Consider the following 25,992-nt stretch of genomic DNA (forward strand, 5'->3'; position numbering starts at 1 on the left):
TAGCCCAGTAATGATGTACTGTTTCGTCGGGCTCTTGCCTGATTTTGGATAGATCGCTTATGTTGGGGTGGGTGGGTGGAGTTAAATCCGAAGCCTCACCCCGTCTGAGGCTCAGAGGTCGAGGAATTTCTGAACTCAAAAATTTGGATCCCTGGGTGTTGTCCAATGAATCCAGCCCGTCGCCTGACTCTAAGTTCAGGTCTTGAGTGATATCCTCCCCTCCGCGGGTATCCAGCTTGGAGGGATCGGGAATCCGGACGTAGCGAGTCCTTAAGATAGACGAAGGGTCGCCACACTGTCCCTCTACCACGGCAACGTGGTGGGTGACTTGGGGAGAGTTAATCTCTCTCGGACCGGTTTTAGGCCCAATCTGGTCGTAATCCGTAGCGACTCCCAGGGCAGCGAACCGATCCAAGAGCTCGTTTATGGAGGAAAGCTCCATTGGATCTAACTGTTCGGCGAGTTCCGAACTGACATGAAGATTGTTTTCGATGGCTCGAGAGGTCATCGTCGGCGCAGAAGCTGAACAGGTGGTCATAAGAAAACCACCTAGCCAGAGGGTTTGGCCGACAGCCAAAGCTCCCTTAGCAACGGTGCCGTCTTTAAAGACGGGGTGAGGCATCCTTCCTGATGGCGACGACACAGAGGAACTCTCAATGAAAGCACCAATGTCGGTGTCAAAACCGGCGGATCTCGGGTAGGGGGTCCCGAACTGTGCGTCTAGGCCGGATGGTAACAGGAGGCAAGGGACACGAAGTTTTACCCAGGTTCGGGCCCTCTCGATGGAGGTAAAACCCTACGTCCTGCTTGATTAATATTGATGATATGGGTAGTACAAGAGTAGATCTACCACGAGATCAGAGAGGCTAAACCCTAGAAGCTAGCCTATGGTATGATTGTTGATGTGTATGTTGTCCTACGGACTAAAACCCTCCGGTTTCTATAGACATCGGATAGGGTTAGGGTTACATAGAGTCGGTTACAATGGTAGGAGATCTGAATATCCGTATCGCCAAGCTTGCCTTCCACGCCAAGGAAAGTCCCTCCCGGACACGGGACGAAGTCTTCAATCTTGTATCTTCATAGTCCAGGAGTCCGGCTGAAGGTATAGTTCGGCTATCCGAACACCCCCTAATCCAGGACTCCCTCAACTGCAGTGGAGACTGTTAAGTTGAACTTCCACCTAGAACTCTATGCTACACTAGTAAGTAACTTGAACAGTGGACTTGGCCTTGAACTGCAAGTTTTCTGCGAATCTAGCTTCACATAAAGCCTTGACCGATACGTGGCTACCGTGGGTCTTCCCCGCGGGTGGAGCTTATGCGTCATACTCTGTGACCTTTCATGAGTTTACTAGAGAGAACCCTACTCTCATAGATTGCGACGTTTGACAATCAGACTCATATAGGTGTGTTCTTCAAAAGATATTCTGCAGGATAACATCTCTGCTTAAATGAGCCACTTAGAACACATTAAGATATACATCAACCTGCCATGCAGATTTGGAGAGTATTGCATCTTCATGGAGTGGTATTGTGAATAGTAAGGATACTCTCCTCTCAGTTGACCAACAACTTGTCTTCCACATCTAATTCACGGGATCTCCGATCACAAAGAATAGGTTACCACTGTGAACAACTCATATTGTGGGTATCATACCCATCTCCCTCGATGCATTATCTAACAGATTACGTGATAGACCCTTAGTAAAAGGATCTGCCAGATTTTTAGATGTTTGGATATAATCCAATGCAATAACTCCGGAGTTTTTCATTTTCCTGACAGACTTTAACCTTCTCTAAACGTGTCTTGATGACTTCATGTTATCCTTTGAGCTGCTCACTTTCGTGATCACAGTTTAATTGCCGCAGTTCATAAGGATACCCGGTACAGGTTTCTCAACAACCGGCAAGTCATTCAAGAGCCGATGAAGCCAATCTGCTTCGACCGTAGCTGTATCTAGTGTTGTGAGTTCTGCTTCCATTGTTGACCTCGTTAAGATGGTCTGCTTGCAAGACTTCCAAGAAACAGTGCCACCTCCATGAGTGAATACATATCCGCTCGTGGCCTTTATCTCATCAGCATCTGAGATCCAGTTTGAGTCACTATACCCTTCAAGCACCTTTGGGTGCCCGGTGTAGTGAATTCCATAATTTGCAGTGCCTTTCAAATAACGCAAAACTCTCTCTAGAGCTTTCCAATGCACATCTCCTGGTTTTGAGACAAACCGACTCAGTTTGCTAATAGCAAAAGAGATGTCAGGTCTTGTAGCACCGGCTAATTACATAAGCGAGCCAATAATCTGAGAATATTTCAATTGATCTCTAGCAATTCTTCGATTCTTTCGAAGTAACAGACTTGCATCATAAGGTGTTGAAGAGGGCTTGCAGTCACTATAGCCAAAGCGACTCAAGATCTTTTCCACATAGTGAGATTGAAGCAATGTAATTCCACCATCATCGTCTCTCAACAACTCGATGTTCAGAATGACATAAGCCACTCCTAAATCCTTCATCTCAAAACAGTGAGATAGGAAATTCTTGACCTCCTTAATAACATTCAGATTTGTTCTGAAAATCAGTATGTCATCAACATACAAGCAAAGGATAACTCCCTCGCCCCCACCATGGTGATAGTACACACATTTGTCAGCTTCGTTCACAACAAAGCCTGCAGCTGTTAAAATTCTTTCAAACTTCTCATGCCACTGTTTGGGTACTTGCTTGAGTCCATACAAAGACTTCAGCAACTTGCATACTTTTCCTTCCTGACCATCTAGTATAAACCCATCTAGTTGTTCCATATAAATTTCCTTGTCCAACTCTCCATTTAGGAAAGCAGTATTAACATCCATTTGATGAACAAGAAGACCATGCGAGGCAGCTAGTGAAAGTAGAACTCGAATAGTGGTCAGTCGAGCCACAGGTGAGTAAGTATCAAAGAATTCTTCACCTTCCTTTTGGGTATAACCCTTAGCCACGAGCCGAGCCTTTACTTTTCAATAGTACCATCAGGCCTAAGCTTCTTCTTGAATACCCATTTGCATCCTATAGGTTTGCACCCATAAGGACGATCAGTTATCTCCCAAGTTTCATTCGCCAAGATGGAATCCATCTCGCTACGAACTGCTTCCTTCCAATAGTCAGCATCTTCAGATGCATAGGCCTCTGAAATAGAACTGGGAGTGTCATCTATGAGATATACAAGAAAATCATCACCAAAGGACTTTGCAGTCCTCTGTCTCTTGCTCCTAGTAGGAACTTCATTGTTCTCCTCCACAGGACTTTCAAAGTGTTCTATCGAAATGGCAGGTTTGGTAATTGTAACGGGTTCCTGATTCGATGAACTAGGCATCTCCTGATTAGATGAGGTAGCCATATCCTTCATGGGAAAGATATCTTCAAAGAAAGTCGCATCATTCCACTCCATGATCATACCGACATGCATGTCAGGTACCTCATATTTTACAACTAAGAATCTATAGCCAATGCTATGAAAAGCATATCCCAGGAAAACACAATCCACAGTCTTTGGTCCAAGCTTCCGCTTCTTTGGAATTGGAACATTGACTTTCGCCAAACAACCCCATGTTCGTAGATAAGAGAGTTTTAACCTTTTCTTCTCCCATTCCTCGAATGGAGTTATCTCTTTGTTCTTTGTGGGAACTCGGTTTAGGACATGACATGCCGTCAATATCGCCTCCCCCCACCATGCCTTGGAGAGACCCGATGTGTCTAACATGGCGTTAACCAAATCAGTTAGAGTTAGGTTCTTTCTTTCAGCCACTCCATTTGACTGAGGTGAGTAGGGAGGCGTCCTTTCATGGATTATACCATGTTCCGCACAAAAAGCATCAAATTCATTGGAAAAATACTCTCCACCACGGTTGGACCTAAGCCTCTTGATTCTTCGATCAAGTTGGTTTTCCACTTCAGCTTTATAGATCTTGAAAAGTTCAAAGCCTCATCCTTAGATTTCAGAAGATACGCACGGCAGTATCTAGTGGAGTCGTCAATTAACATCATGAAATATTTCTTTCCACCTTTTGTTAAAACACCATTCATTTCACAAAGATCTGAATGTATGAGCTCTAGTGGGGCAAATTTCTCGTTTCCGCAGTCGTGTGTGACTTACGAGGTTGCTTAGCTTGCACACACACTTGACACTTGGATCCCTTGACAGTGGTGAAATTAGGGATTAAGTTCAACTTCGCTAGTCGCGACATGCAACCAAAATTAACATGACAAAGACGTGAATGCCACACATTTGATTCACTATTGTTGCAAATATGATTAACAACTTTATTGCAAACGTCTGATAAGGATAAACGAAACAGGCCTACTGACTCATAGCCTTTACCAACAAAGGTTCCATACTTGGATATTATAAATTTATTCGACTCAAAGACAAGCTTGTAGCCATCTCTACACAGAAGAGATCCGCTAACAAGATTTTTATTGACGGAGAGGACATAATGCCCGTTCTTCAGCCGCACAATCTTCCCCGAAGTAAACTTCAGATCGACCGTGCCAACACCACGAACAGAAGCACTTGAACCGTGGCCCATCAGCACGGTTGAAGTCCCTGCGGTCTGATAAGACGAAAACATGGAAATATCACTGCATACATGCACATTAGCACCCGTGTCAATCAACCAATCAGGAGAATGGCATACTGAAAGAATAGTGGGAAATATACCATACCCAGCATCCTTCATATCAATGTCTCCAATGACAACATTAGTGGTCTTGCCGCCTTTCCCAGGATGACGCTTGTCATAGTGATTAGGGCAACTAGGAGCCCAATGATCAGGATCCCCACACACATGACAGACACCTTTCTTCTTGTCATTCTTCTTCTTGAAGTTCTTGTGCTAGACAGCCTTGTTCTTCCCATCAAACTTTGCTTTACCATCAAACTTGCCCTTGTTCTTGAACTTGTGGGGCTGGAAGTTCTGCTTCTGTACCACATTGGCACTAGATCCTCCCTCAATACCTCGAGCACGTGTGTCCTTTGCTCTCACCTTTTCTTCCACATCAAGAGTGCCAATGAGATCCGGAACGGAAAACTCCTGCCTCTTATGCTTCAGTAAGGTAGCAAAGTTCCTCCACGAAGGAGGAAGCTTAGTGATGATACCTCCGGCAACAAACTTGTCCGGTAGCATACAATTGAAGTGCTCAAGTTCTCTAACAAATGACTGTATCTCATGAGCTTGCTCAACCACGGAGCGCTCATAGAATTGCTCCATGATGTACAGCTCAGTGCCTGCATCCGAGACCCCAAACTTGGCCTCGAGTGCGTCCCACATATCTTTTCCATTATCAATTGACGCATAAGAATCAACTATGTTCTCACCAAGAACACTCAAGAGAGCAGCCTTAAACAGAGTATCCATTTTCTGAAACGCTTGTTCCTGTTGGGCATCAAGCTCCCCTTCAGGCTTGCCAAGCGTGGCGTCATAGCAACTCATGGTTTGAAACCACAAGACTGCTCTCACGCGCCACCTCTTATAGTGGATACCCTCAAACATAGGAGGTCTCATGGAAGCAGCAAAACCACTTGGGGTAAATTGCCTATGATAAGGTTTTTGGATTGTTGGAAATATGAGCAATTTACCGAATGATTTTATTAACAGAAATACTAGATAAAGCATGACCAGTATAGTAGTGATAAAACAAGCCATGCAATTTGACAAAGAGAAGGTAAACAACATCTTCATATATGAACTGTAACTAAACATATGTAGAGCAGACAGTATAGCAAGTTGCATATATGAAATAGAGTCTAACATATCTAGGGCAAATACTAGAACAAAGAACTGTAGCAGGACCTCTAATAGAAAGGAGAAGAACATGTGCGGGACAGCAGCAGCAGAAGTGCTGGACTTGGGGTCGGTGTCCTCGCCTGCCATGTCGTCGAGGAGGTCGTGGACGTCGGGGAAGTAGTCGTCGGCGACCGGATCGTCCGTGATGAAGCAGCCAGTAGTCGCGCTGAGCGCTCCCCAAAAACCTTATCACCCTTCTCCCGTACAGGACTCAAAAGGTGCGATTTCGGAGGCCTACTGTCCCGACGTGCGGTGCACGCCGCAAGCCGGGATGAGGAAGACAGCAGCGGCTCAGAGATGGAACCGATGGCGAGGGAAGGAGTAGTTCTGGTGCGTCTCTCTGGAAGGAGCGACCTCCCTTTTATAGGCGCAAGAGAAGGAGGCGAGAGGGCAGCGACGGGAGGTGAAACGAAGAGACGGAGATGAAGCGAACAACCAGCAGCCGAAGGCTGCACCGTTCGCATTCGAACTCCACTTTCGCAAAAATCTTTTCAGCTTCCGTGTGACCTTTCATATACCCGTGGTGCATGGCAAAAATTTAGACATCGGCTCGGCTCATTCCCGCAACTCGCGGCGCGTCGTGACGAGGCGTTGCGTGGCGAGGCGGCCGGCGGAGGAGGAGCGCGCGTGGATGTCCCTCTTGTTCTCATGCTCATAAAAGTGGGGAAAGAATCTCCCTTATAAAGAGGTCCAACTCCCTCTAAACTAGAAATGTGGGACTAAACTTTAGTTCCACCTCTTGCCTTGCACGAATGGCCTGCGTAGGCCTCTAGGATTTATTAAGAATTTCTGAAACTGCTATTGGGCTAGGACCAAAATAGACAAAATTCCAGCAATCCCCCCTCAAAGAAAATAGTGTTAAATTTGGTGTCTATGTGCTGATGTTAGGCCAACTCCACCACACGACCCCATCCTGTCCGCGCCCGTCCGTTTGGTGTAAAACGGACGAACCAGACGGCCCAACGCGCGGGCACAAACGGACTTTTGTCTGTTTTGTGTCCGATTTCGACCCATCCCCGACCCAAGTTTGCGTCGATTTTGGGGTGAAACGGGCATCACGCGGACGCGCGGGCCGTCTGCGCGTGTCCTCCCCTGGCCCGCCCGTCAGTGGCACAGGGACGCCTTTTTCTATCCTCCCTCCCTCCGGCCGCACGCCCTTCATTCTTCTTCACTCTTCCCTACTCTTCTCTCGCCGCCGCCGCCGCTGCCATTGTAGCTGTGCAGTTCGAACGCGCGCTCGCCCAACCCCTTCCCCTCGGCGCCCCCGAGCTACCCAACCACGACCACCTGTTTTGCACACCCGCTGGTCGGATTTGGGGCGGATCCGGTCGGTCTTGAGCTCGCCCGGCCGTGGGAGGCCGCGCCACGCCATGGACTGGCCGGACACCGAGCCGGAAGGCCATGGCAGGGCCGCAAGGCCACATGCAGGCAGTGGCTCCTCCTCTAGCCGCTCGGATCTACACCGTCGGTGGTCCGCCGGTAGAAACACGAATGGCGGTCGGCCGGGCTCGGTGCTAGCCCAAAAGCTCGTCGGCGCACCGTTGCTGCTCATTAAGTGCGACCACTGCCTAAAGATGGTCGTGCGCCGCGTGTCTACAATGCCGGAACATCCCGGATGGGTATTCATCAAGTGCTTAAACGATGGGGTATGTGCTCTTTTTAGCTTCTGTTTGTGCTCTAGATTTGACTAGTTGTGCTAACTTCAAATTTTGTTGTGTAGAATGGATGCAAGTTTTGATATTGGAAAGAAGAGTACATCGATATATTGATAGAGCGCAATTTAGTAGATGTTCGTGCACTTTTAGCTAGCATAGAGGCTGTAGATGAGACAAGTGCACTTGTTGCTAGATTAGAGACTAGACACGAGACTAGATGCGAGGAAGCAACCTCTACTTCTTTAGACTCGAAGAAAAAAGAAACACACAAGATGGAGGCGGCTCCTCCGCAGATCAACAATGAATGCATCGAGAAGACACTAATCCAACTTACAGGAGCAGTTATGGAAGTTGGATATCTTCTAAAATGTATTTTTGTGGTTCTTGTTTTCTTTGGTCTTGCTTTTTCTAGTCAAAATTTGATGATGTATTCTTATGTACCAAGAATGAATGATGAAAAGAAGTTTAAGGGCTTGCATAGAAAAAGTACGCGGACAGGATGCGGCCGGGATGAGTCCGCGTATTGGGCGCACGGCCACCGCATCCCAGGACACGCCCGAACACGACCTCATTTTCCTACCCAAACGGACAGAATCCGGTTAAAACGGACGTCCGTTTGGGGTCGTGCGGTGGAGTTGACCTTACTGCTGCACTTTAGAGTGATTCTGTTGACCTAAGACAATATATGAGGTGTTATCTTAGGTGTCTCTAGGGCCATTTCCTCTCTATGTTGATGCATACATTTTCTTCCACGTTATCCAACGATCTTTGAATTAATACTATACAAAATGGCGATAAAACTATACATGCAGTTTTTACGTTAAGTAAGTGCTAATTCCCAACATATCTCCGAGTTTCAAATTTTGTACTTATAGTTGCATGATGAAATGTATCCATCCGATTGTGGATCACGAATTGTCGACCATTTTTTAGGTACTCATATCCAGTGCTCATATCGGTTGTTCACCATTTATTTGACCTGTGGCTTGTCCACGCTCCTCAAAGAGTCCTGGCTCCGCCACCAAGGAGGCCTTCAGGCGGGGTAGTTCACCTTGGACTCGTAGCACTTCCCAGCATTCCACCCGGCGGGGACGACATTGTTGGCGACGAGCACCTTGCCGGAACTCGAGGTGAGCCGGAAGGAGAATGGGGCTTCCAGAGGCTTCCCGGTCTTGGAGTCCATGCACCACAGGGCGCCCCACGACTGCCGCATCTTTTCCCACTTGGCGTAGCCTTTTTTGCCGCCGGCCTCCATGACTTCCACGGAGTTGAGGTCTCCGTCGCCGGCCTCGTATTCGACCAGCATGGCGAGGTAGAATGGGTTGGCGCCCGAGTCCATCTTGAAGCTAATCTTCTTGCCATGGTACTTGCACGGCACCCTGATGAAAGAAAAGTAAGACACCAACATCAGTTGGTCGCCCTATCATTCACAGCACATCCGTGCATGTGCACAACGTTAATCGGACGAGATCGATCTGTAAAACAAAACTCGAATGCGTTTTTCACCTCTCGAATTCGATATTGAGGACTCCGGCGTTACGCAGTTTATCGGCCATCCCGGGCTTGGCCATGGCGCCGAAGGCGGTGCCGCTCATGTCGAAGTGCGGCCTCTTCTGGCACTGCGCGTCGGGGCACTGGTCGGTGATGACGACGGTCACGTGTTTGCCGGAGCATTCCGGGTTCTCTTTGCACCTGACCTGTAGAGCATTTGATTAATTAGCACAGCAAAATAATCTGAACGTCAAACGTGGCACATGGAACAAACGAACGACTGTGTCGTCCACCTGATAGCATGAACCGCAGCCTTTGCCGTTCTTGAAGATGCCCACTCCGCCGGCGGCGATCAACGACGAGAACGGGTCCTGGCCGACATCGCTTTTATAACCACACGCGCCACCTGCGTATCGCATTGGCGTAGTAGAGTGAGTTTTCCTCGCGTTGTTGCCGGTTATCGTGCGTGCAAAGTCATATCCATGAATGTACCTTCGCTGCCGTCGCCGTTAGGGCCGCCGTACCACGTTGCGCCACCGTTCGCCCAGCCGTGCGTCGCCCTTGGGAGTGATAGGATTGACAGGACGGCGAAGGTGGCAGATAGGAATATGCCTCGACTGCAAGCCATCCTTTCTCTTGGTTGACGGAATGAAGAGAAGATACTATTTGATGGCATGTATATATATAGGTACCGTTTTATAGTAACGACTGGTTAACTTGCAAATCTATATATAGGGATTATTTGGGTGGTACATATAGGACGGTTTTAATTATAGGATGACTACAGACATGAGAACGTGGCGCAACTACAGTTAGTTTTTGGTTGTGTCTAAGTGCACCTCCAATGCCGACCACTAAACCGGACACCGCGTTTGTCTGAGGACATGAGACGGATGCAACGACAATCCAAAGCTGTCGGCATGCGTCCCGTTACATTTGGAAGAATTTAAGTGAAAATGAAAAAATTTGATGTATATTTGAATGCATCGGACAATATTCATTCATACTTGGATAACTTTTAAATAAAACCGGATGTTTTTCATCTAAACTGAAGCAAATTCATTACATTTAGACATATTTCAACTAGACCGAACTCTAGAACTAACCTAAAATGGCCACCGGTGCCCGTTCTTCATCTCCGGCCTGCCATGAGCCCCAAAGAATGAAGCCCCGCCTCCTCCGCGCACATCAGCGCTGGGAAGTGAAGCTATCCGCCTCCTTGCGCCGCAAGCGGCTAATCGGCCGACGATGAGGAGGCCACCAAGCTTGGCTTCAACAAGAGGGGAGGAGCGGTGGCTTCCATGGGATACAAGGGTCGGCGACCTCCCATGGCCTACTCTTCCTCATTGTCGGTGGCGCTCGTGGACGAGCCGGCTTCGTGGTCATGGTGGCGGGGCGCGGCCGAGCTGGCGACCTCGTCTTCGTCCTCGCTCTTGCTGAACACCTCATCCACCGCCTCGTCCATCTCCTTGTAGGCGGCCTCTAAATCCGCCTGATACTGGTGGTAGCGCTAGTGCTCGCAGTGGATGTCGCGGGCGGAGCTGTAGGACTTGAGTAGCACCTCCTGCTCGGGCACGTCCATGCCCATTGCAATGGTCGTGCCAGCAGTGAGTAGCTCTTTTGCATGCCGGTACTCGTCGAGGAGGCGGAGATTGTAGGCTTGGTCGGCCTGCGCCTACCGGAACGCGGCCTCCCGCTCTTCCAGCACCATGTCCATGTAGTGAGCACGGGCCTCGCCCATGGTGATGCTGGCATTGGCCGGCACGGACGGTGGCATCGGCTCATCATCGGCCACCTCGGCCATTGGCGCATCGGCAGCACTAGCCTCCAGTGAGCTCGTCTGGCTGGCGCTCTGCAGCCGACCACAATGGCGGCGATCTCCCCCTTCTGTTCGGACGACAGGTCATCCCACAAGGCCTTTGGAGCTCTAGTAGGCCATGGCAGGTGTGGTGTGGAGAGGAGATAGAGAGCAGAAGAGTGTGGATGGATGCAGATCTACTGCCTACCTGTGGGGCCGGTTAAATAGTAGGCCAGAGGGCAGGCCAAGCAGCGAGGTCCTTAATGGTGGGCAGCACACGGATGGACGGGTGGCACCGGAACAAGTTCCTCAACAACCGTGTGTGTTTAATGGAGGGAGGCAGATGGACTACTGTCGTTTGAATTCGGAGAGGCGAGACATGCATCAGGAAGCGGCGTGGCATCGCTCTCGATCGAGACGCCACTTCAATGCCGACTCTAGTGATAGGTCGCATCCGCTCTGGGCCGGCATGAATGCGGCAGTGATGCTTCGAAGCGATGCAGACCAAAGTAGGGCAGGAAAGCGTGCGGGTGCAGGAGAGGGTTTTTTGGTGGGCCAGGTTAGTCAGATGCGGGCGTGGCAGCGTTCCGGACGCCCGCAAAGCCCCTAGTTTGTCTCCAGTTTGCAGGAGAAAGTGTGTCCGGACCACCGAACAGACCGATGGAGGACCACGTTGGAAGGCAAAACATGTTCGAACCGTGTGGTACAGACGGTTGAAGGCGTTTTGAGGGTTCGATATGCCCTAAGGCTTATAATGCTATGGCATTGTTATGTCACATGTAAGTGATTTCATTATCTAGATTGTGGCCCTTGTGCGTTAACAACAACAACTTTGAACGAATGCGACAAGCACCTCTTGCCAAGCTTGTGGATACATTTTGGACCAGGGCTACTAGAAGAAAGAATCCATACCTCTATGGAAGATCAAGTTGTCATGTTCCTTGATGTTGTAGGTCATAATTAAAGGTTCAGGGTTATTCACAGCACATTCAGGATTTCCAATGAGACCATTTCCAGGTATTTCAAGAAAGTCTTGCATGCTATTGGGGAGCTCAGAGGAGAGATAATCAAGCCACCAACTGTTAATAGTCCTACCAAGATTCGCATGAACACAGGATGGTATTCATATTTCAAGGTGAGCACTACTCATAGTTCATGCCATGACATACTTGTATTGTTGTGATAGAGCCATAAAAATGTGTTTTCATGCCAACACAGGATTGTATTGGCACAATAGATGATACTGATGTGACTAATAGAGTGTCGAGGTCACATGTTACAACATAGAGGGGGTAAAAAATATTACACAAGCCAGAGTGTGCATGCTGCTGTTGACTTTGATCTGAACTTCACATATATATGTGTTAACTGGCTGGGAAGGATCAACCCATGGTGCTAACATTCCTACTAATAGCATGTCTAGCTAGACCTGATGGGATCAATATACCCAATGGTAAGTTCTAACTAGGAGATGCAAGATATGCATGTCGGCTTGGTGTCCTTCAACCCTTCAAGAAAAGCATGTGCCATTCTCTTCAAGTAACCATCCTATGACTGCTGCAAAATTGTTCAATCTCAAACACTATAGCCTTAGAGTTACGGCTGAGAAGCCATTTAGAGCTCTGAAGAATAGATTTAAGATCCTGGATCAAAAGTCATTCCACTCTTTTCCCATCCTAGTTAGGCTTGCTCTTGCATGTTGCATTCTCTTTAACTGGATCCTAGAACGAGGTTGTGATGAGCTTGTGCCGGAGGAGGAAGATGTGACGATTGATGATATTGATGACTCCAGCCATGGTGTGGATACACATGACAATAAAACTTGAAAGAGTTAAATGTTGAAGTGGGCTGCGACAATGTGGGCAAACAGAGGTAACACAAGGATATGAAGTGCAGCATCGACGAACTTTCCCCTACTGAGCCATATGACTATTAATTTGCACCGCAATTTGTTAGTAGTTAGGATGAACTGCTATTTCATTACTAGTTATGACTAAAACGATGTTTATTTCATATTGCATATGTAATGTAATGTATGGTAATGTCACCACTAGTGAGAAGGGTGACCACAACATAGGTCGTGCACAACCAAGCATCATGTTTTGCACATTGACAACCATAATCCAAAACTCCCGCCAACCAAAAACTTGTCATAAAACTGCTCAGTGGTGCAATGCAGATAGCCAAACTATGTGTGAAACATGATTTATTTATTTTGGTTGTATTCACTCAACCAGACCCACCTTAGTCACAAATGCAAATAGCCCAAAAAGGATGCAACCTACCAAACGCATCCTAAATGGACATAAGAGTGGCTGGATGTGATTCAAAGCCTCGAGTGGTTGAGGATTTCAAACAATTCTTGGACAACTTACAAATAGGTTAAAAATTTATTTGCATGCAGTCAAATATTTTCTAGTTTGCACATTACCAAGATGCAACTTAGATTGAGAATGCAAATATTTAGTAAAGTGAGGTTATGTGCCTAGTCATGCTCTGTGATTTGCGAATGCGTTAAATATTACTTCTGCACAAGTGCAATTTTTTTGTCATTATTTGTGTTATCTTTCCTCCTTTTGTCTATTTTTCCTCTAGTTCAGAATGCAAGTAAAATCTACTAAAATGTCTATTTTTGATGTATTTGGCATTACGGCGAACGTTCATGATCCCGTTTGTCCAACCAGCTTTTGCATATTTTCCGCTTTTAGTTAACAAGTTCTTTTCTTCTGATTTTGTGGCCATTTTCGTATACCAAGTTTCAGCACCCCAAACCATAGCCTGGGCGATAAATGGACCCAAGAAACATCGCATCTATTGCTGCATCAGTACAACTCAAGAAGAAGACATCACTAGGAAATAACTGCAAGGCAGTGGCCTCGGAGAGGGAAGAGCAAAGAACACAACACAAGAACACTTGACTTTCTTCCTCTTCTGACGCGGCCGCTCACAATTCCCGGACGCGCATGCATGCCGATTACCGGATACCGGCCTTTGACAAGGTAAAAGCTCACAAATTGCAGAACGAGATCTAAAGCATACAGTCGGCGCCAACCGCCCTAACTGGCGTAGTTCGCCGAGGAGCTGTAGGACGTGCCGGCCGACCAGCCGGAAGGGATGGCGTTGGTGACCTCGAGGACCTTGCCGGAACCCGAGGTGAGCCGGAACGAGAACGGGGCTTGGAGAGGCTTCCCGTTGTTCGACTGGAGGAGCCACAGCGCGCCCCACGACTGCGTCATCGCCATCCACGGCGCGCCGTGGTCGTTGTGGTGGCCGGGCGCGCAGCCGCCCTGCATGATGTCGACGGCAGAGAGGTCTCCGTCGCCGGCCTGGTACATGATCAGCACGGAGAGGTAGAAGGGGTTGGAGCCCGCGTCCACCTTGAAGACAATGTTCATGCCGTTGTAGTTGCAGGGCACCCTGAGGAAATTAACTGACCAGTGTTACGCACGCACGCCTTCGGTAAACACACTCTAGGATTGTCAGGTCAAAAAATTCATTTTCACCTCGCGTAGTGGATCTTGAGCTGTCCAGCGGAGCGGAGGCGGTCGGCCATCCCTCGGTTGGCCATGGCGCCGAAGGCGGTGCCGCTCATGTCGAAATGATCCTCCGAGGCGCATATACCGTCGGGGCAGTTGTCGGCGATGACGACGGTCACCGGGCGGCCGGAGCAGGCCTTGTTACCGGTGCACTTGACCTGTAACGTACATCCACTTTGCACGCTGATTCACATGAAATTGCTAAATCCTAAATGTGATCATATATGCCGACCGATCTACGTGCGTACCTGATAACATGAACCGCAGCCTTTGCCGCTCTTGAAGAAGGAGGGCCCGCCGGCGGCGATCATCGACGAGAACGGGTGCTGGCCGACGGCTCTTTGATAGCCGCACGCGCCACCTGCATTTCGCCCACGGAAAAAGAGTAAGTCTCAGTCCGACAAGTGTTTATACTCTGTACATGTACGAGAGACTTACCGTCGCTGCCGGCGCCGTAGGGGCTGCCGTACCACGTCGCGCCGCCGGAGGACCAGGACCGGCGGCTGCTAGGGCGCCTGGTGCGGGTGCGGCTCGGCTTCCAGTAGCCGGAGATGGGGCTTACGAAAATTGATAGGATGACGAGCACCGTCGCCAGCAGCAATGTGCCTGGACTAGCCATTGATGATTTTCTCAGTCAGGAGACAGAAAACCAAGGGGCTAGCTAGGTTTGTTGAGTGGTACTACGAAGAACTCGGTGTTGCTTGCTGGACTAGTGCGATTAGGGGTGGTATATATAGGAGGGTTTAGGAGTTATAAACGTGGGAGCGAATACGTTTAGTCGTGCACACACGAATTATGGAGGCGAACGTGGCGGCGACTACTGAGGTTTAGGGAGAGGGTGCGCATACATGCATGCACCGGGGTCAACTGAGCCGGAGCGGCGGATCCTGTGATGACGGAGATTTTGGGTAAAGAGGACTCATCCGGCCGGGTTAGTTGCGTGATTGCGTCCATATATGTGCACGTGGGGGGTCAAACACTCAAACGGCCCATCTTGAGCCAATTGATCATACAAACTGATGCTTCCGAGAAATTGAGCTCTTCAACTTGGCACTACTTGCCCGGCAAACCTGGCGGCTTCTGACCCAGCCGGACTCTCTCAGCGACCGGATTCTGCGAGCGGTATACTATCCATCTTCTTCAATCCTTGACGTAGAAGTGGGGAGGAACCCATCACAAGTTTGGCGGTCTATCGTTGAGGGGCGGGATGCACTAAATCTCGGCCTTCTAAAACGCATCAGATCAGGGGATGGTACCAACATTTGGCACGATAACTGGGTCCCCCGCGACTTCAAACTCCGGCCGGTTAGCCCAAAATCTCAGAATCCTCCTCAACAGGTATCTGAGCTTATAAACCCGGTCACCCACACCTGGAACCGTGCAGTGCTTGATGAACATATGTACGCGATGGACGTGGAGGCAATCCTCAACATCCCCCTTAGCAGCAAGGTTCAGGTTGACTTCTGGTCGTGGCATTACGAGAGGAGAGGGATCTTCACTGTGAGTTCAGCGTACAAATTGCTGGCAGCGACAAAACAACAACGTACAGATTGGATGGAGCACAATGACAGTCACTCCAACGTCACAACCGATAGTCGTTCATGGGCCAGACTTTGGGGAGCAGCGGTTCCCTCAAAAGTACGTGTCTTTGCGTGGAGACTTGCCAAAACCTCTATACCCGCGGGGGCTGTTCGACAACACAGAAGCATGGCCGACTCCGTTGAATGCTCTATCTGTCACGCGGCGGTGGATACGTGGCGTCACACTCTTTTTGATTGCCATATGGCTCAGTGTGTATGGGCTCTCGCTGATGAAGAAATCACTGAAACAATCATCTCTAATCGGACGGATGATGCTAAGCTATGGATGTTTTGGTTAGTGGATACCCTTCCCATGGCGGACCTGGCGCGGGTGCTTGTCGCGATGTGGGCAATCTGGTGGGCGAGACGCTGAGCTATCCATGACGAGCAGTTCCAGAGCCCCCTCAGTACCCATGTTTTCATCACCAAGTTCATGGCGGAGCTTGATCAAATCCCAGAGAGGGGGGGGGGCGCACGAAGGACCTGCACGCGCAATCGAAGGACTTGCATGCAATATCCAGGGGCATGCATGCAATGCCCAGGGACTCGCATGTAACTACGGGCGCACGACAGCCGATGCGGTCTGCATGGCTACCGCCAGAACTGCACGATACCAAGATTAGTGCTGACGAAGGCTTCTCCAAGATTGGCGACAAGGGCACTTCCGCAGTAGTGTGTCGAGACAGAAACATGAACTACCTTGGGGCTTCAGCGATCATTGTCGAAGGCCTCCTGGATCCGGTGATACTCGAAGCACAAGCCTGTAGCAAGGCGCTAGCGCTCGCTACAGACTTACAAGTCCAGTCCATTTGTGTGGCCACAGATTGCCTAGAAGTGGTGACAAGGATCAAGGATGACTTCCCATGCAAGTTTTTCCCAATTCTGCAAGATATCAAGTATCAGAGAAGAGCTTTCAAGGCAGTAGAGTTTATCCATGAGAGCAGAAAACATAATGGAGAGGCTCATGCTTTAGCTAAGGCTGCCGCATCCCTCCCTCCCGGGCGCCATGTGTGACTTTCATCTATGCCCGATATTATCTGTATTCCAATGACTGTTCATTCTTAATAAAGGATACAGATTATGCTCAAAAAAAATTGTTGCACCATTCGGCCCATGCCAGTCATTTTCAATACTTTGCGTGGAGGGCAAACCCTCAAGGTTCCTTTGATTGAAAGAATTTTCATAGAATGTGTTAGAAAAAAGAATTTTCATAGAAATTTTGAAGGATTAGAATCCTAAGATTTTTTTTCTATGTTGATTGTTTCATTCATAGGATTGAATGATATTGAGTATCATGAGCAATAAACATTGATTCCACCAATCCCCCTCTATCCCTTCTAATATGGTATCAGTCTAACCGATCCAAACCCTAGCCGCAGCAGCTTCCGCTCCACGCCGCCCCCGGGGCGGTCGGTCTTGATGACCGCCACCAGGGCCGCGCCGCCTGTACCTAGGGTTCGTTCGCCGGTCGTGTTGACTTGCTGCCCTAGATTCTTTTTCTTGATCCTTTGATCCGAGTTCTTCTCTCCCGCCGGTTATCTTGATCGGCGTTTTTATTTTTGATTTTCCAAACTAAGATCGATTTGCGTCGCCCGCTACTGCCGTTGACCCTACACCTCTACTCCGACACTGATGCGACTACCCGGCCTCTACTTCGCCCAACCGGCCTGTCACGGCCGTCGCAACCATGCTCCCAACAGGACTCCTGCATCACCCACCGTCTCCGCTGCCGGCTGCTGGCTGCGTTAGCCACCTTGCCGGCTGCCTCGGGCCTGTCAGCTGCTTCGACCCCCTCGCCAACTGCCATGGACTCGTCGGCCTCGTCGGTGATGCGTTGGCTGCTCAGGCGCTGGACGCGCTCTTCCACACGCTGTTCCCCGCCGGCCGTTGTCGTCTTGGTCGTTTGACCACCCCGCTTCACCGTCATCATCACCGAGCAGCGCCCCCGACCTTGTGTGCGATCGGATTGATCACCCGCCTGCCGCGATCCGCTCCACCCGTGTTGCATGCCCATCCGCAGGTCATGTGAAGGTTGTGCCCGAGTACAGCGTGCCCCTCCACCTATCGAGCAATGGGCTGCCACCGCGTCTCCCCGTCAGGCCGCAGTGCCGCCACCCCGTCATTCTCCCCGCGGCCGCACCGACCCGCGCGTTGCCGCTGCTTCGGCCCTTTGGCCGTAGTAGCGCGACAGATGGTCAACACCACGGCCCTGAGGTCTTCCCGCCGTCACCCCGACCCGCGCATTTCCATTGTGTCGCTCCTTCGGGCCGTAGCACCGCGGTGCGCGATCCCCTCCGCTGTCCCCGCGCGTCGACTTCCACGTGGTATGCGCTGCGCAGGCTCCCTTGGCACGGGAACGTCACCGTCTGCGTCGATCTTCGTCACGCTATCGGGCTCTTCCTCGCCTACTTCGACCATTGCCGCCGTGCTCCTAACCTTCCACCACCGCCGCCGTCAGGCCGCTCGCACACCTAAGCCATGCAGCCGTCCATCCCACTTCATCTTCGTCCAGCACCAGCTCATCCTCAACGTCAACATCATCTTCCTAGGCCACTTCATCTACTCCGACCACCGCGGGCGACATCAGCCTCGCGTCGACTGGCGCCGCAACCGTCGTCGCGTCCTTCTCTGCTAGCCCCCTCGACATGGTGTACAACTCGTGTTGGTTCCCATCTACGCATGCCCGGTGCTGCCAACATCGACACGTGCCTTCGTCCATGATGTGTCCCCATGCCTAGCAAGCCTGGAGTGGCGCATCGTCAATACCGACTTCGTCCGTCTACGCATGCCCGGTTCTGGCAACACAGACGCGTGCCTTCATCCACAACGTGTCCCGGGCTTGGCAAACCCGACGCGACGCCTCGTCAACAACATCTTCTTCCCGGCACATCACTACTTCGACACCACTGTGCCCATGATTAACTCGGCGCCTCCTTGCCCCCGCGGCTCCACGACAACTACCTCGACATCGGCCACCCCGACTCGGCATCGACCACGGCTACACCACCCACGCTCTTGGCTACCTCAACAACGGCGAAAAGGGCCACCGCCTTGCTTGAGCAACCTCGTCGATTTTCACTCCAGCCACAACTTCCATGATGCATCGACCATTACGGCTATGGGGAGATGTCCGTCAGCTTACCTTCAGATTCTTCTCCAGTCTCACTGTCTGCGTCGCTGCCATTGCGAGTGTAGGGGGATGTTAAGTATCATGATTATTAAGAAAGATATGATAGTGTAGGATCTTATTTCTAGCCGAAAGATCTTTTCGTTCCCCTCACGGCCGCCGCCATCACAATTCGTTTTCACAACCGCCGACCATGATGGAGGCCCCAAGTTCACAGCCGCGGAGGAGGCCTCTCCTCCTCGGCCTCCCGGATGAGATCGTCATCTGGAAGATCCTCGCCCTACTCGACCCCAAATCTCTCCTCCGCTGTCGCGCCGTCCACGACGAGCCGCAGTTTCCTCCTTGCCCACCACGCCCGTCAGCCCACCCTCCCCACTTTATCCTGCAACGAACACCGTCTCGGCGTCTGGTGCCATGACATACTCGCCTTCGACCATCAGGCTGCCACCGACGCCCAGTTCCACCAACGCCCCAAATCTCAAACGGCCCCTCTTGAGCCAATTGGTCATACAAACTGACGCAACCTAATTGTTGCACCATTCGGCCCATGCTAGGCATTTTGAATACTTTCCATGCGTGGAGGGCAAACCCTCAGGGCTCCTTTGATTCAAAGAATTTTCATAGAAATTTTGGAGGATTAGAATCCAAATATTTTTTTCCTATATTGATTGTTTGATTCATATGATTGAATCCTATAGGAATTTTTCCTAAGCATTTCTTTTAACTACTTCCCATAGGATTTACAGCATCCAATCAAACCTCTTTGAATGAATTCTTCATTTTTCCTATGATGGTGCCAAACAAACCGAAATCCTATAGGACTGACATGAGCATGACGTTCTAACCCTATGTTTTTCCTATTCCTGCATTTTTAGAATCATGCCAATCAAAGAGGCCTTCAAGTTTTATGAAGTTGGAGTCATTTTTATGTCCCATCAATAAAGTACAAGTGTATTAAAATATGCAATTATGTAAGAAAAGTGCAATTGCGGAAAAAGTGCAACTGCAACAAAAATACAAAACTTAAAAGCAACACAAATTCAAAACTAAACGAAAATTAGAGTAAACAAAAAGGGGTCAGAAAATACACACCTTTTCAATTTTAGAACATTTTCTAAATTTCATGTACATTGTTTTTAAGTTCAACAGCTAGTTTTTTCAGAGGAAAAACGATTGAAAAACTTAAGGATAAGAAACAGAAGAAAATCGCTAATCAGAATAGTGCTCCACGCGTGTCAATTGTTTGTGCAACTTTTAGAAAAATGTTGATAGCATTCAAAAAATGTTTGTAGCATTTAGCAAATGTTTACAGATTTTAAATAAAATATTTTTGCTATTTTAAAACATTTAATAATGTAAAAATCTGTTCGCATAATTAAAACAAAATGTTTCATAGCAATAAAAAAATGTACATCATACTTAAAAAATATTCACTAGTTTCAAAACTATTCTCGTAATGTTTAAAAAATGATTTCTTCCACTCAAAAAATGTTCATGGTTTCGAAAATATGTTCGTAAAATTTGAAAAGTGTTTATACAATATAAAAAAATGTCCAAAAGGTTTAAAATGAATGTTCCGACCCTTTAAAAAACATTTCATAATATGTATTTGGAATAATGTTCATCACATCTTTCAAAAAAAATCAATGTCTAACAAATTCCAGATGTATATAAAAAATGTCCAACGTGTATGAAAAAAAGACATGTATTGAATAGAAAAGAAAACCAAAAACCATAAAAAGCGACTTGCCTACTACAAGATGGAGTACCTTCTCGTCGCCAGAGCTATTTCACGCATTTTGCGAGTCTTATCGTAGTTTTGCCTCAAGGGTTTTTCCCATCGCGTCATTACTGGGCTGGCCTGTTTCTTCACTTCGTGAGTAGCGAGCGAGCTATACGTTGGTTTCTTTTTCTTCTTTGCCTCAGAAAAAAACCCTGGACTGGTCTCGTTTTACAATGTTCTTGTTATTATTTTGTTTTTTCATTACAACTTTCATCGCTTTTATATAGTTTTCATTGTTTTTTCTTTTCCTTTCATTTGTTGTGTTTTCTTTATGCTTTTCTTGTGTTTTCGTTGTCTTTTTGTATTTTATATCTTTTTCCCTTTTTTCAATACTTGTCTAACTTTTTTAACACACGTTCTACATTTTTTAACATTTCTTTATACACACTGAAATTTTTTTATACATTACTAACATATTTAAAATACATGTTTTAAACATTTTTTTTGAATTTGAGACTAAGAAAACGGCCCATCCTGACCGAACTGGCGAACTGGTCATACAAACTGATGTAACTTGATTTTTTTAGTTGGATGTAACTTGATTGTTGCACCCTTTGTCGCCTTGTACCATTCCAGACATTTTCAATATTGTCGATCTCTAGTTAAGAAAAATAAATAGTTCTAAAAAATAAAAAATAAATTTTGAACTCTAGGGTTGTATATTGATTAGGAACATGCATGGATAAACAAAATTAAACATACACTGGCACACATCACAGCATGTTGGGGCTGGACAGTAACAATGCGCTGAACAAATTCACCGACACGACAAATATGCATACTATACAGCCCCCTCCACTTGTGATAAACTTTGAGAACAATTTCAACCAACAAGTAAGTAGCGGAATAACACAAACAACATGCACATGTGACACAGGATTTAACATGAAAAACCTCCTCAACTTGAGAAGTAAAAAACCACCGCTATGGACCGACCGGTCCACGCAACTTCACTATAAGAATGATGAGTACAAAGTCTTCACTAAAACCTCTAGAAAGATTTACAACACACTCTCCACGTTGCCAACCGGCAACAGCAACAACAGCCACAAGAGGCAAAATTTCAGCAAAGCAGAGTTTACACAACTTCTGTACCCTTCAGTGTTCTGCAAACTGCTCTTAAACCGCTCAAGCAAACAACATCAAATTTGGCAGACAAGTAGACACATGAGTTCTGGATATCCCCTCCAAATTTCAGCTCAATCGAACATCATTTATCTTTCGAAACTGTTCATCTCTCAAAACTACTCTGTTCTGAAACTGCAGCAGTCAGAGCTGACAAAACCACTCTCAAATCTGATGCTCCACTGACCCAATCCTCAAACCAGCTAACCTGATCGAAGTACTCAAAGTAAGGAACGAGCTCACCAAATTTGGGGTCAATCCAAACACGTTTGAGCCTCCAATCACCAGCTTGAATACTATCTAGTCAGATGCAGCAAATCTGGACATAACCTCTGCTTCTACTTCTTCCTCTCTCTCAGGTTGTGTTTTCTTTTGTGTGCTCTCTCTCACTCTCACGAATGGCAGCCGCCACCAGTAGGGATGGATTGGCTAGGGTTTTCTCCTTGCTTCACTTCACTTGGAAGCACTTTCAACCGTTGGATGCAGCGAGGATCAACGGCTTACATGTGTTGGACTTATGGGCTGATGTTGGGCTGCCAACACACTTCCATGTGGAGGGACTTAGCCCAACAAACCCCCCCCCCCCCGACATCATGGAGGGTCTCACTGCCTTCCGGCAGCCATGTCACCACTTTAGTCAACATATCAGCCCCATTGTCATCGGTGTGAACCTTCTCAAGTTGCATTTTTTTGGAATACAACACATCTCGAATCAAATGATAACGGACCTCTACACGCTTATACCTTGAATAAAAGCTTGCATTCTTACTTAAGTGGATAGCACTTTAGTTGTCATAAAATAACACATATTTGTCTTGCTTAAAACCAAGCTCACAAGCCAACCGTTTCAGCCACAATAGCTCTTTGCTCGCCTCTGTTACTCCCATAAATTCAGCTTCAGTTGTATTCAATACACTTTTGCAGCCTGCTTTGCCATGACACCGCTCCCCCTGCATAGGTAACCAAATAACCTGAAGTAGACTTTCTTCTGTCAACATCTCCAGTCATGTCAGAATCTGAAAAAGCAATCAGCTTGGCCTCACCATCACCGAAGCAAAGTTTCAGATTTGTGCTACCCGAAGATATCTCAGAATCCACTTCAAGGCTTACCAATGAGGTCTTTCTGGATTGAATATAAATTTGCTCATAGTACTAACCGCATGAGCAATGTCAGGCCTTGTACACACCATAGCATACATCAAACTTCCAACCGCTGAAGCATAAGGAACATGATGCATTTTCTTTTTCTGCTCATCAGTGGTAGGACATTGCTTTCAGCTCAACTTGAAATGGGCTGCTAGTGGACAACTCACAACTTTAGAATTTTCCATCCTGAACTTCTGAAGTACCTTCTCAACATACTTCTCTTGAGACAAGTACAACTTGTTGCAATTTCTGTCTCGCTCAATTCTCATTCCGAGAATGTTCTTTGCTGGACATAAGTCATTCATAGCAAAACATTTGCTCAACTCCTTCTTCAACTTAGCAATACTAGAGACATTCTTACCAACAATCAGGATATCATCAACATAGAGCGATAATATGATGAAATCATCACCTGAGAACCTCTGAATAAACACACAATGATCTGAGCTACACTTCCTGTAGCCTTGCTCCCCCATGATAGTTTCAAACTTCATGTATCATTGTCTTGGTGCTTATTTCAGGCCATAGAGACTTTTTTTCAGTTTGCACACATAGTCTTCTTTGCCTTTCACAAGAAACCACTCAGGTTGCTTCATGTATATTTCTTCCTCCAACTCACCATGAAGGAATGCAGTCTTTACATCCATTTGCTCAACCTCCAAGTTGAGACTTTCTGCCATGCTAAGGATTACTCTTATGGATGTCATCTTCACAACCGGAGAAAATATCTCATCATAGTCAATGCCTTTTCTCTGGCCGAATCCTTTTACAACTAGCCTGGCCTTGTACCTTGGATGTGATGTGTGTTCTTCTTGCTTGATTATGTAGACCCATTTATTCTTCAAAATTTTCTTACCTTTGGGCAACTTCACCAACTCATAAGTATGATTCTTATGCAAGGAATTCATCTCTTCTTGCATAGCATTTTCCACTCCTTGTGCTCATCTTCCATTGCATCTGCAAAGCATTCAGGTTCTGAACCGTCAGATAATAACATCACGTATTGATCTGAGGGATACCTGCTGGAAGGAATTCGAGCCTTGTTGGATCTTCTGAGTGGAGCAGCTGGTGGACTTTCTGGTGCTGGTGCTTCTTGCTAATCCGGATCATCAACTTCAGCATCATATTCTTGTTGCTACTGCTGGGGAGCATCTTCTTCACCTGCACCACCATGTACATCTTCTGCATCTGCTTCAACTTGCACGGGAGCTGGAGCTGTAGGAACTGGGTCAGAATCAATCATGTCTTGCTGCTGCTGAGGAGGAACCTACCCCTTTGTCTTCACAATATCCTTAATTGTTTGGTCTTCAACAAACACAACATCATGGCTTCTCACAACTTTCCTTGCTATAGGGTCAAACAGCTTGTAGCCAAACTCATTACCACCATAGCCAAGAAAGATACACTGCCGTGTCTTCGAATCAAGCTTTGACCTTTCATCTTGAGGAATATGAACAAAGGTCTTGCACCCAAAAATCTTCAGGTGGTCATATGAGACGTCCTTGTCACACTAGACCCTATTAGGAACATCTCCCTGCAAAGGATAACTTGGTGAGAGATTAATAAGATAAACTGCAGTCATCAAAGCCTCACCCCAAAAGTGTTTGCATAGCTTTGCACTTGACAACAAGCATCTAACTCTCTCCACAATTGTCCTGTTCATCCTCTCAGCAAGACCATTCAGCTATGGTGACTTCGAGGGAGTAATTGATGCCTAATACCTTGCTGCTTGCAATATACATCAAATGGCCCAATGTACTCTTCTCCATTATCAGTGCGAATGCACTTGATCTGCTTCTTAGTTTCTCTCTCAACCGAGGCTTGGAATTGCTTGAATACACCTAGTACTTGATCTTTGGTCCTTAAAGTGAAGGTCCAAACTTTTCTGGAAAAGTCATCAATAAAAGTCACAAAGTACTTAGCACCACCAAGAGATCTTACCAACATTTTGCAAACATCGGAATGTATCAAGTCCAGCTTCTCAGGATTCTTGTGAGGAGGTGGAGTCTTGAAGGCAACTCGGTGTTGCTTCCCTACTAGACAATCTGAACATTTCTTGATGTGAACTCCTTTCACACCCTTCAACAATTTTTCTTCACTAGCACTGTCATCCCCTTCTCACTCATGTGCCCAAGTTTCTTGTGCCATAGAGCATAATGATCATCCTTCTCTAGTGCATTGACAGAAGCACTAAAAAGCTTAGCATGAACATGATACAACACCGAGACCATTTTACCTCTTGCAACAATCATGTTGCCTTTGGTGAGCCTGTACTGCCCTTTTTCAAAACTGCTCAAGTAATCATCTCCATCAAGCAAACCAACCGAGATAATATTGAGACGAAGTGCCTCGACATGCCTCACAGATTTGAGGACTAACCTTGTACCATTTGCGGTCTCCAAATGCACATCTCCTTTTCTAATGATGGCTGCTTTGTCATTGTTTCCCATCTTCACAACACCAAAATCACCTGATATATAGTTAGTGAAGAGCTCTCGGCGAGATGTAGCATGAATGGTAGCACCGCTGTTCGGTATCCAAATCATCTCGTCACCATCCACAAGGTTGGCGGTTTCATCAGAAACAACAATGATCTTCTCCTCAACAGTGGAACCAAATCTACCCTCGTTTTCTTCATGCATAACAAGCATGATGTCCTCTTCTACTGCGGTAACTCGGTTGCCCTCTATGTCACTATCACTGTCAACTTGCTTCTGATCTTGCTTCTTCTTCTTCTTTTTGTCTTTCTTCCACTTGTCACATTGCCACTTAATGTGGCCCTTCTGATGGCAGTGATGACACTCATAATCAGCATACTTACTTTTTGATTTGCTCCTACCTCTTTCTGCCCCTTTACCTGGACCTCTGCTCTTACTTCTCCCCCTGGACTAAGTGACCAACATCTCTGAATGTGAGGAAGAACTAGC

The 25,992-nt window shown here is 47.4% G+C and overlaps 2 protein-coding genes across 2 annotated transcripts; both read right to left on the minus strand.

Annotated features, from left to right (window-relative positions):
* Positions 1-8,512: 8,512 nt before the first annotated feature.
* LOC125533863 (expansin-B5-like) lies at positions 8,513-9,598 on the minus strand. Its single transcript, XM_048697194.1, has 4 exons — positions 9,463-9,598; positions 9,264-9,376; positions 8,986-9,176; positions 8,513-8,858 (listed from the first exon to the last, which is right to left on the minus strand). The coding sequence occupies exons 1-4, from the start codon at positions 9,596-9,598 to the stop codon at positions 8,513-8,515; spliced, it is 786 nt and encodes a 261-aa protein (XP_048553151.1).
* A 4,065-nt stretch (positions 9,599-13,663) lies between these two features.
* LOC125533864 (expansin-B5-like) lies at positions 13,664-15,001 on the minus strand. Its single transcript, XM_048697195.1, has 4 exons — positions 14,743-15,001; positions 14,553-14,665; positions 14,272-14,462; positions 13,664-14,185 (listed from the first exon to the last, which is right to left on the minus strand). The coding sequence occupies exons 1-4, from the start codon at positions 14,921-14,923 to the stop codon at positions 13,825-13,827; spliced, it is 846 nt and encodes a 281-aa protein (XP_048553152.1). The 5' UTR covers positions 14,924-15,001; the 3' UTR covers positions 13,664-13,824.
* Positions 15,002-25,992: the final 10,991 nt, after the last annotated feature.

The sequence above is a fragment of the Triticum urartu genome, chromosome 2, assembly GCF_003073215.2.
Source record: "Triticum urartu cultivar G1812 chromosome 2, Tu2.1, whole genome shotgun sequence".
Classification (NCBI taxonomy): Eukaryota; Viridiplantae; Streptophyta; class Magnoliopsida; order Poales; family Poaceae; genus Triticum; species Triticum urartu.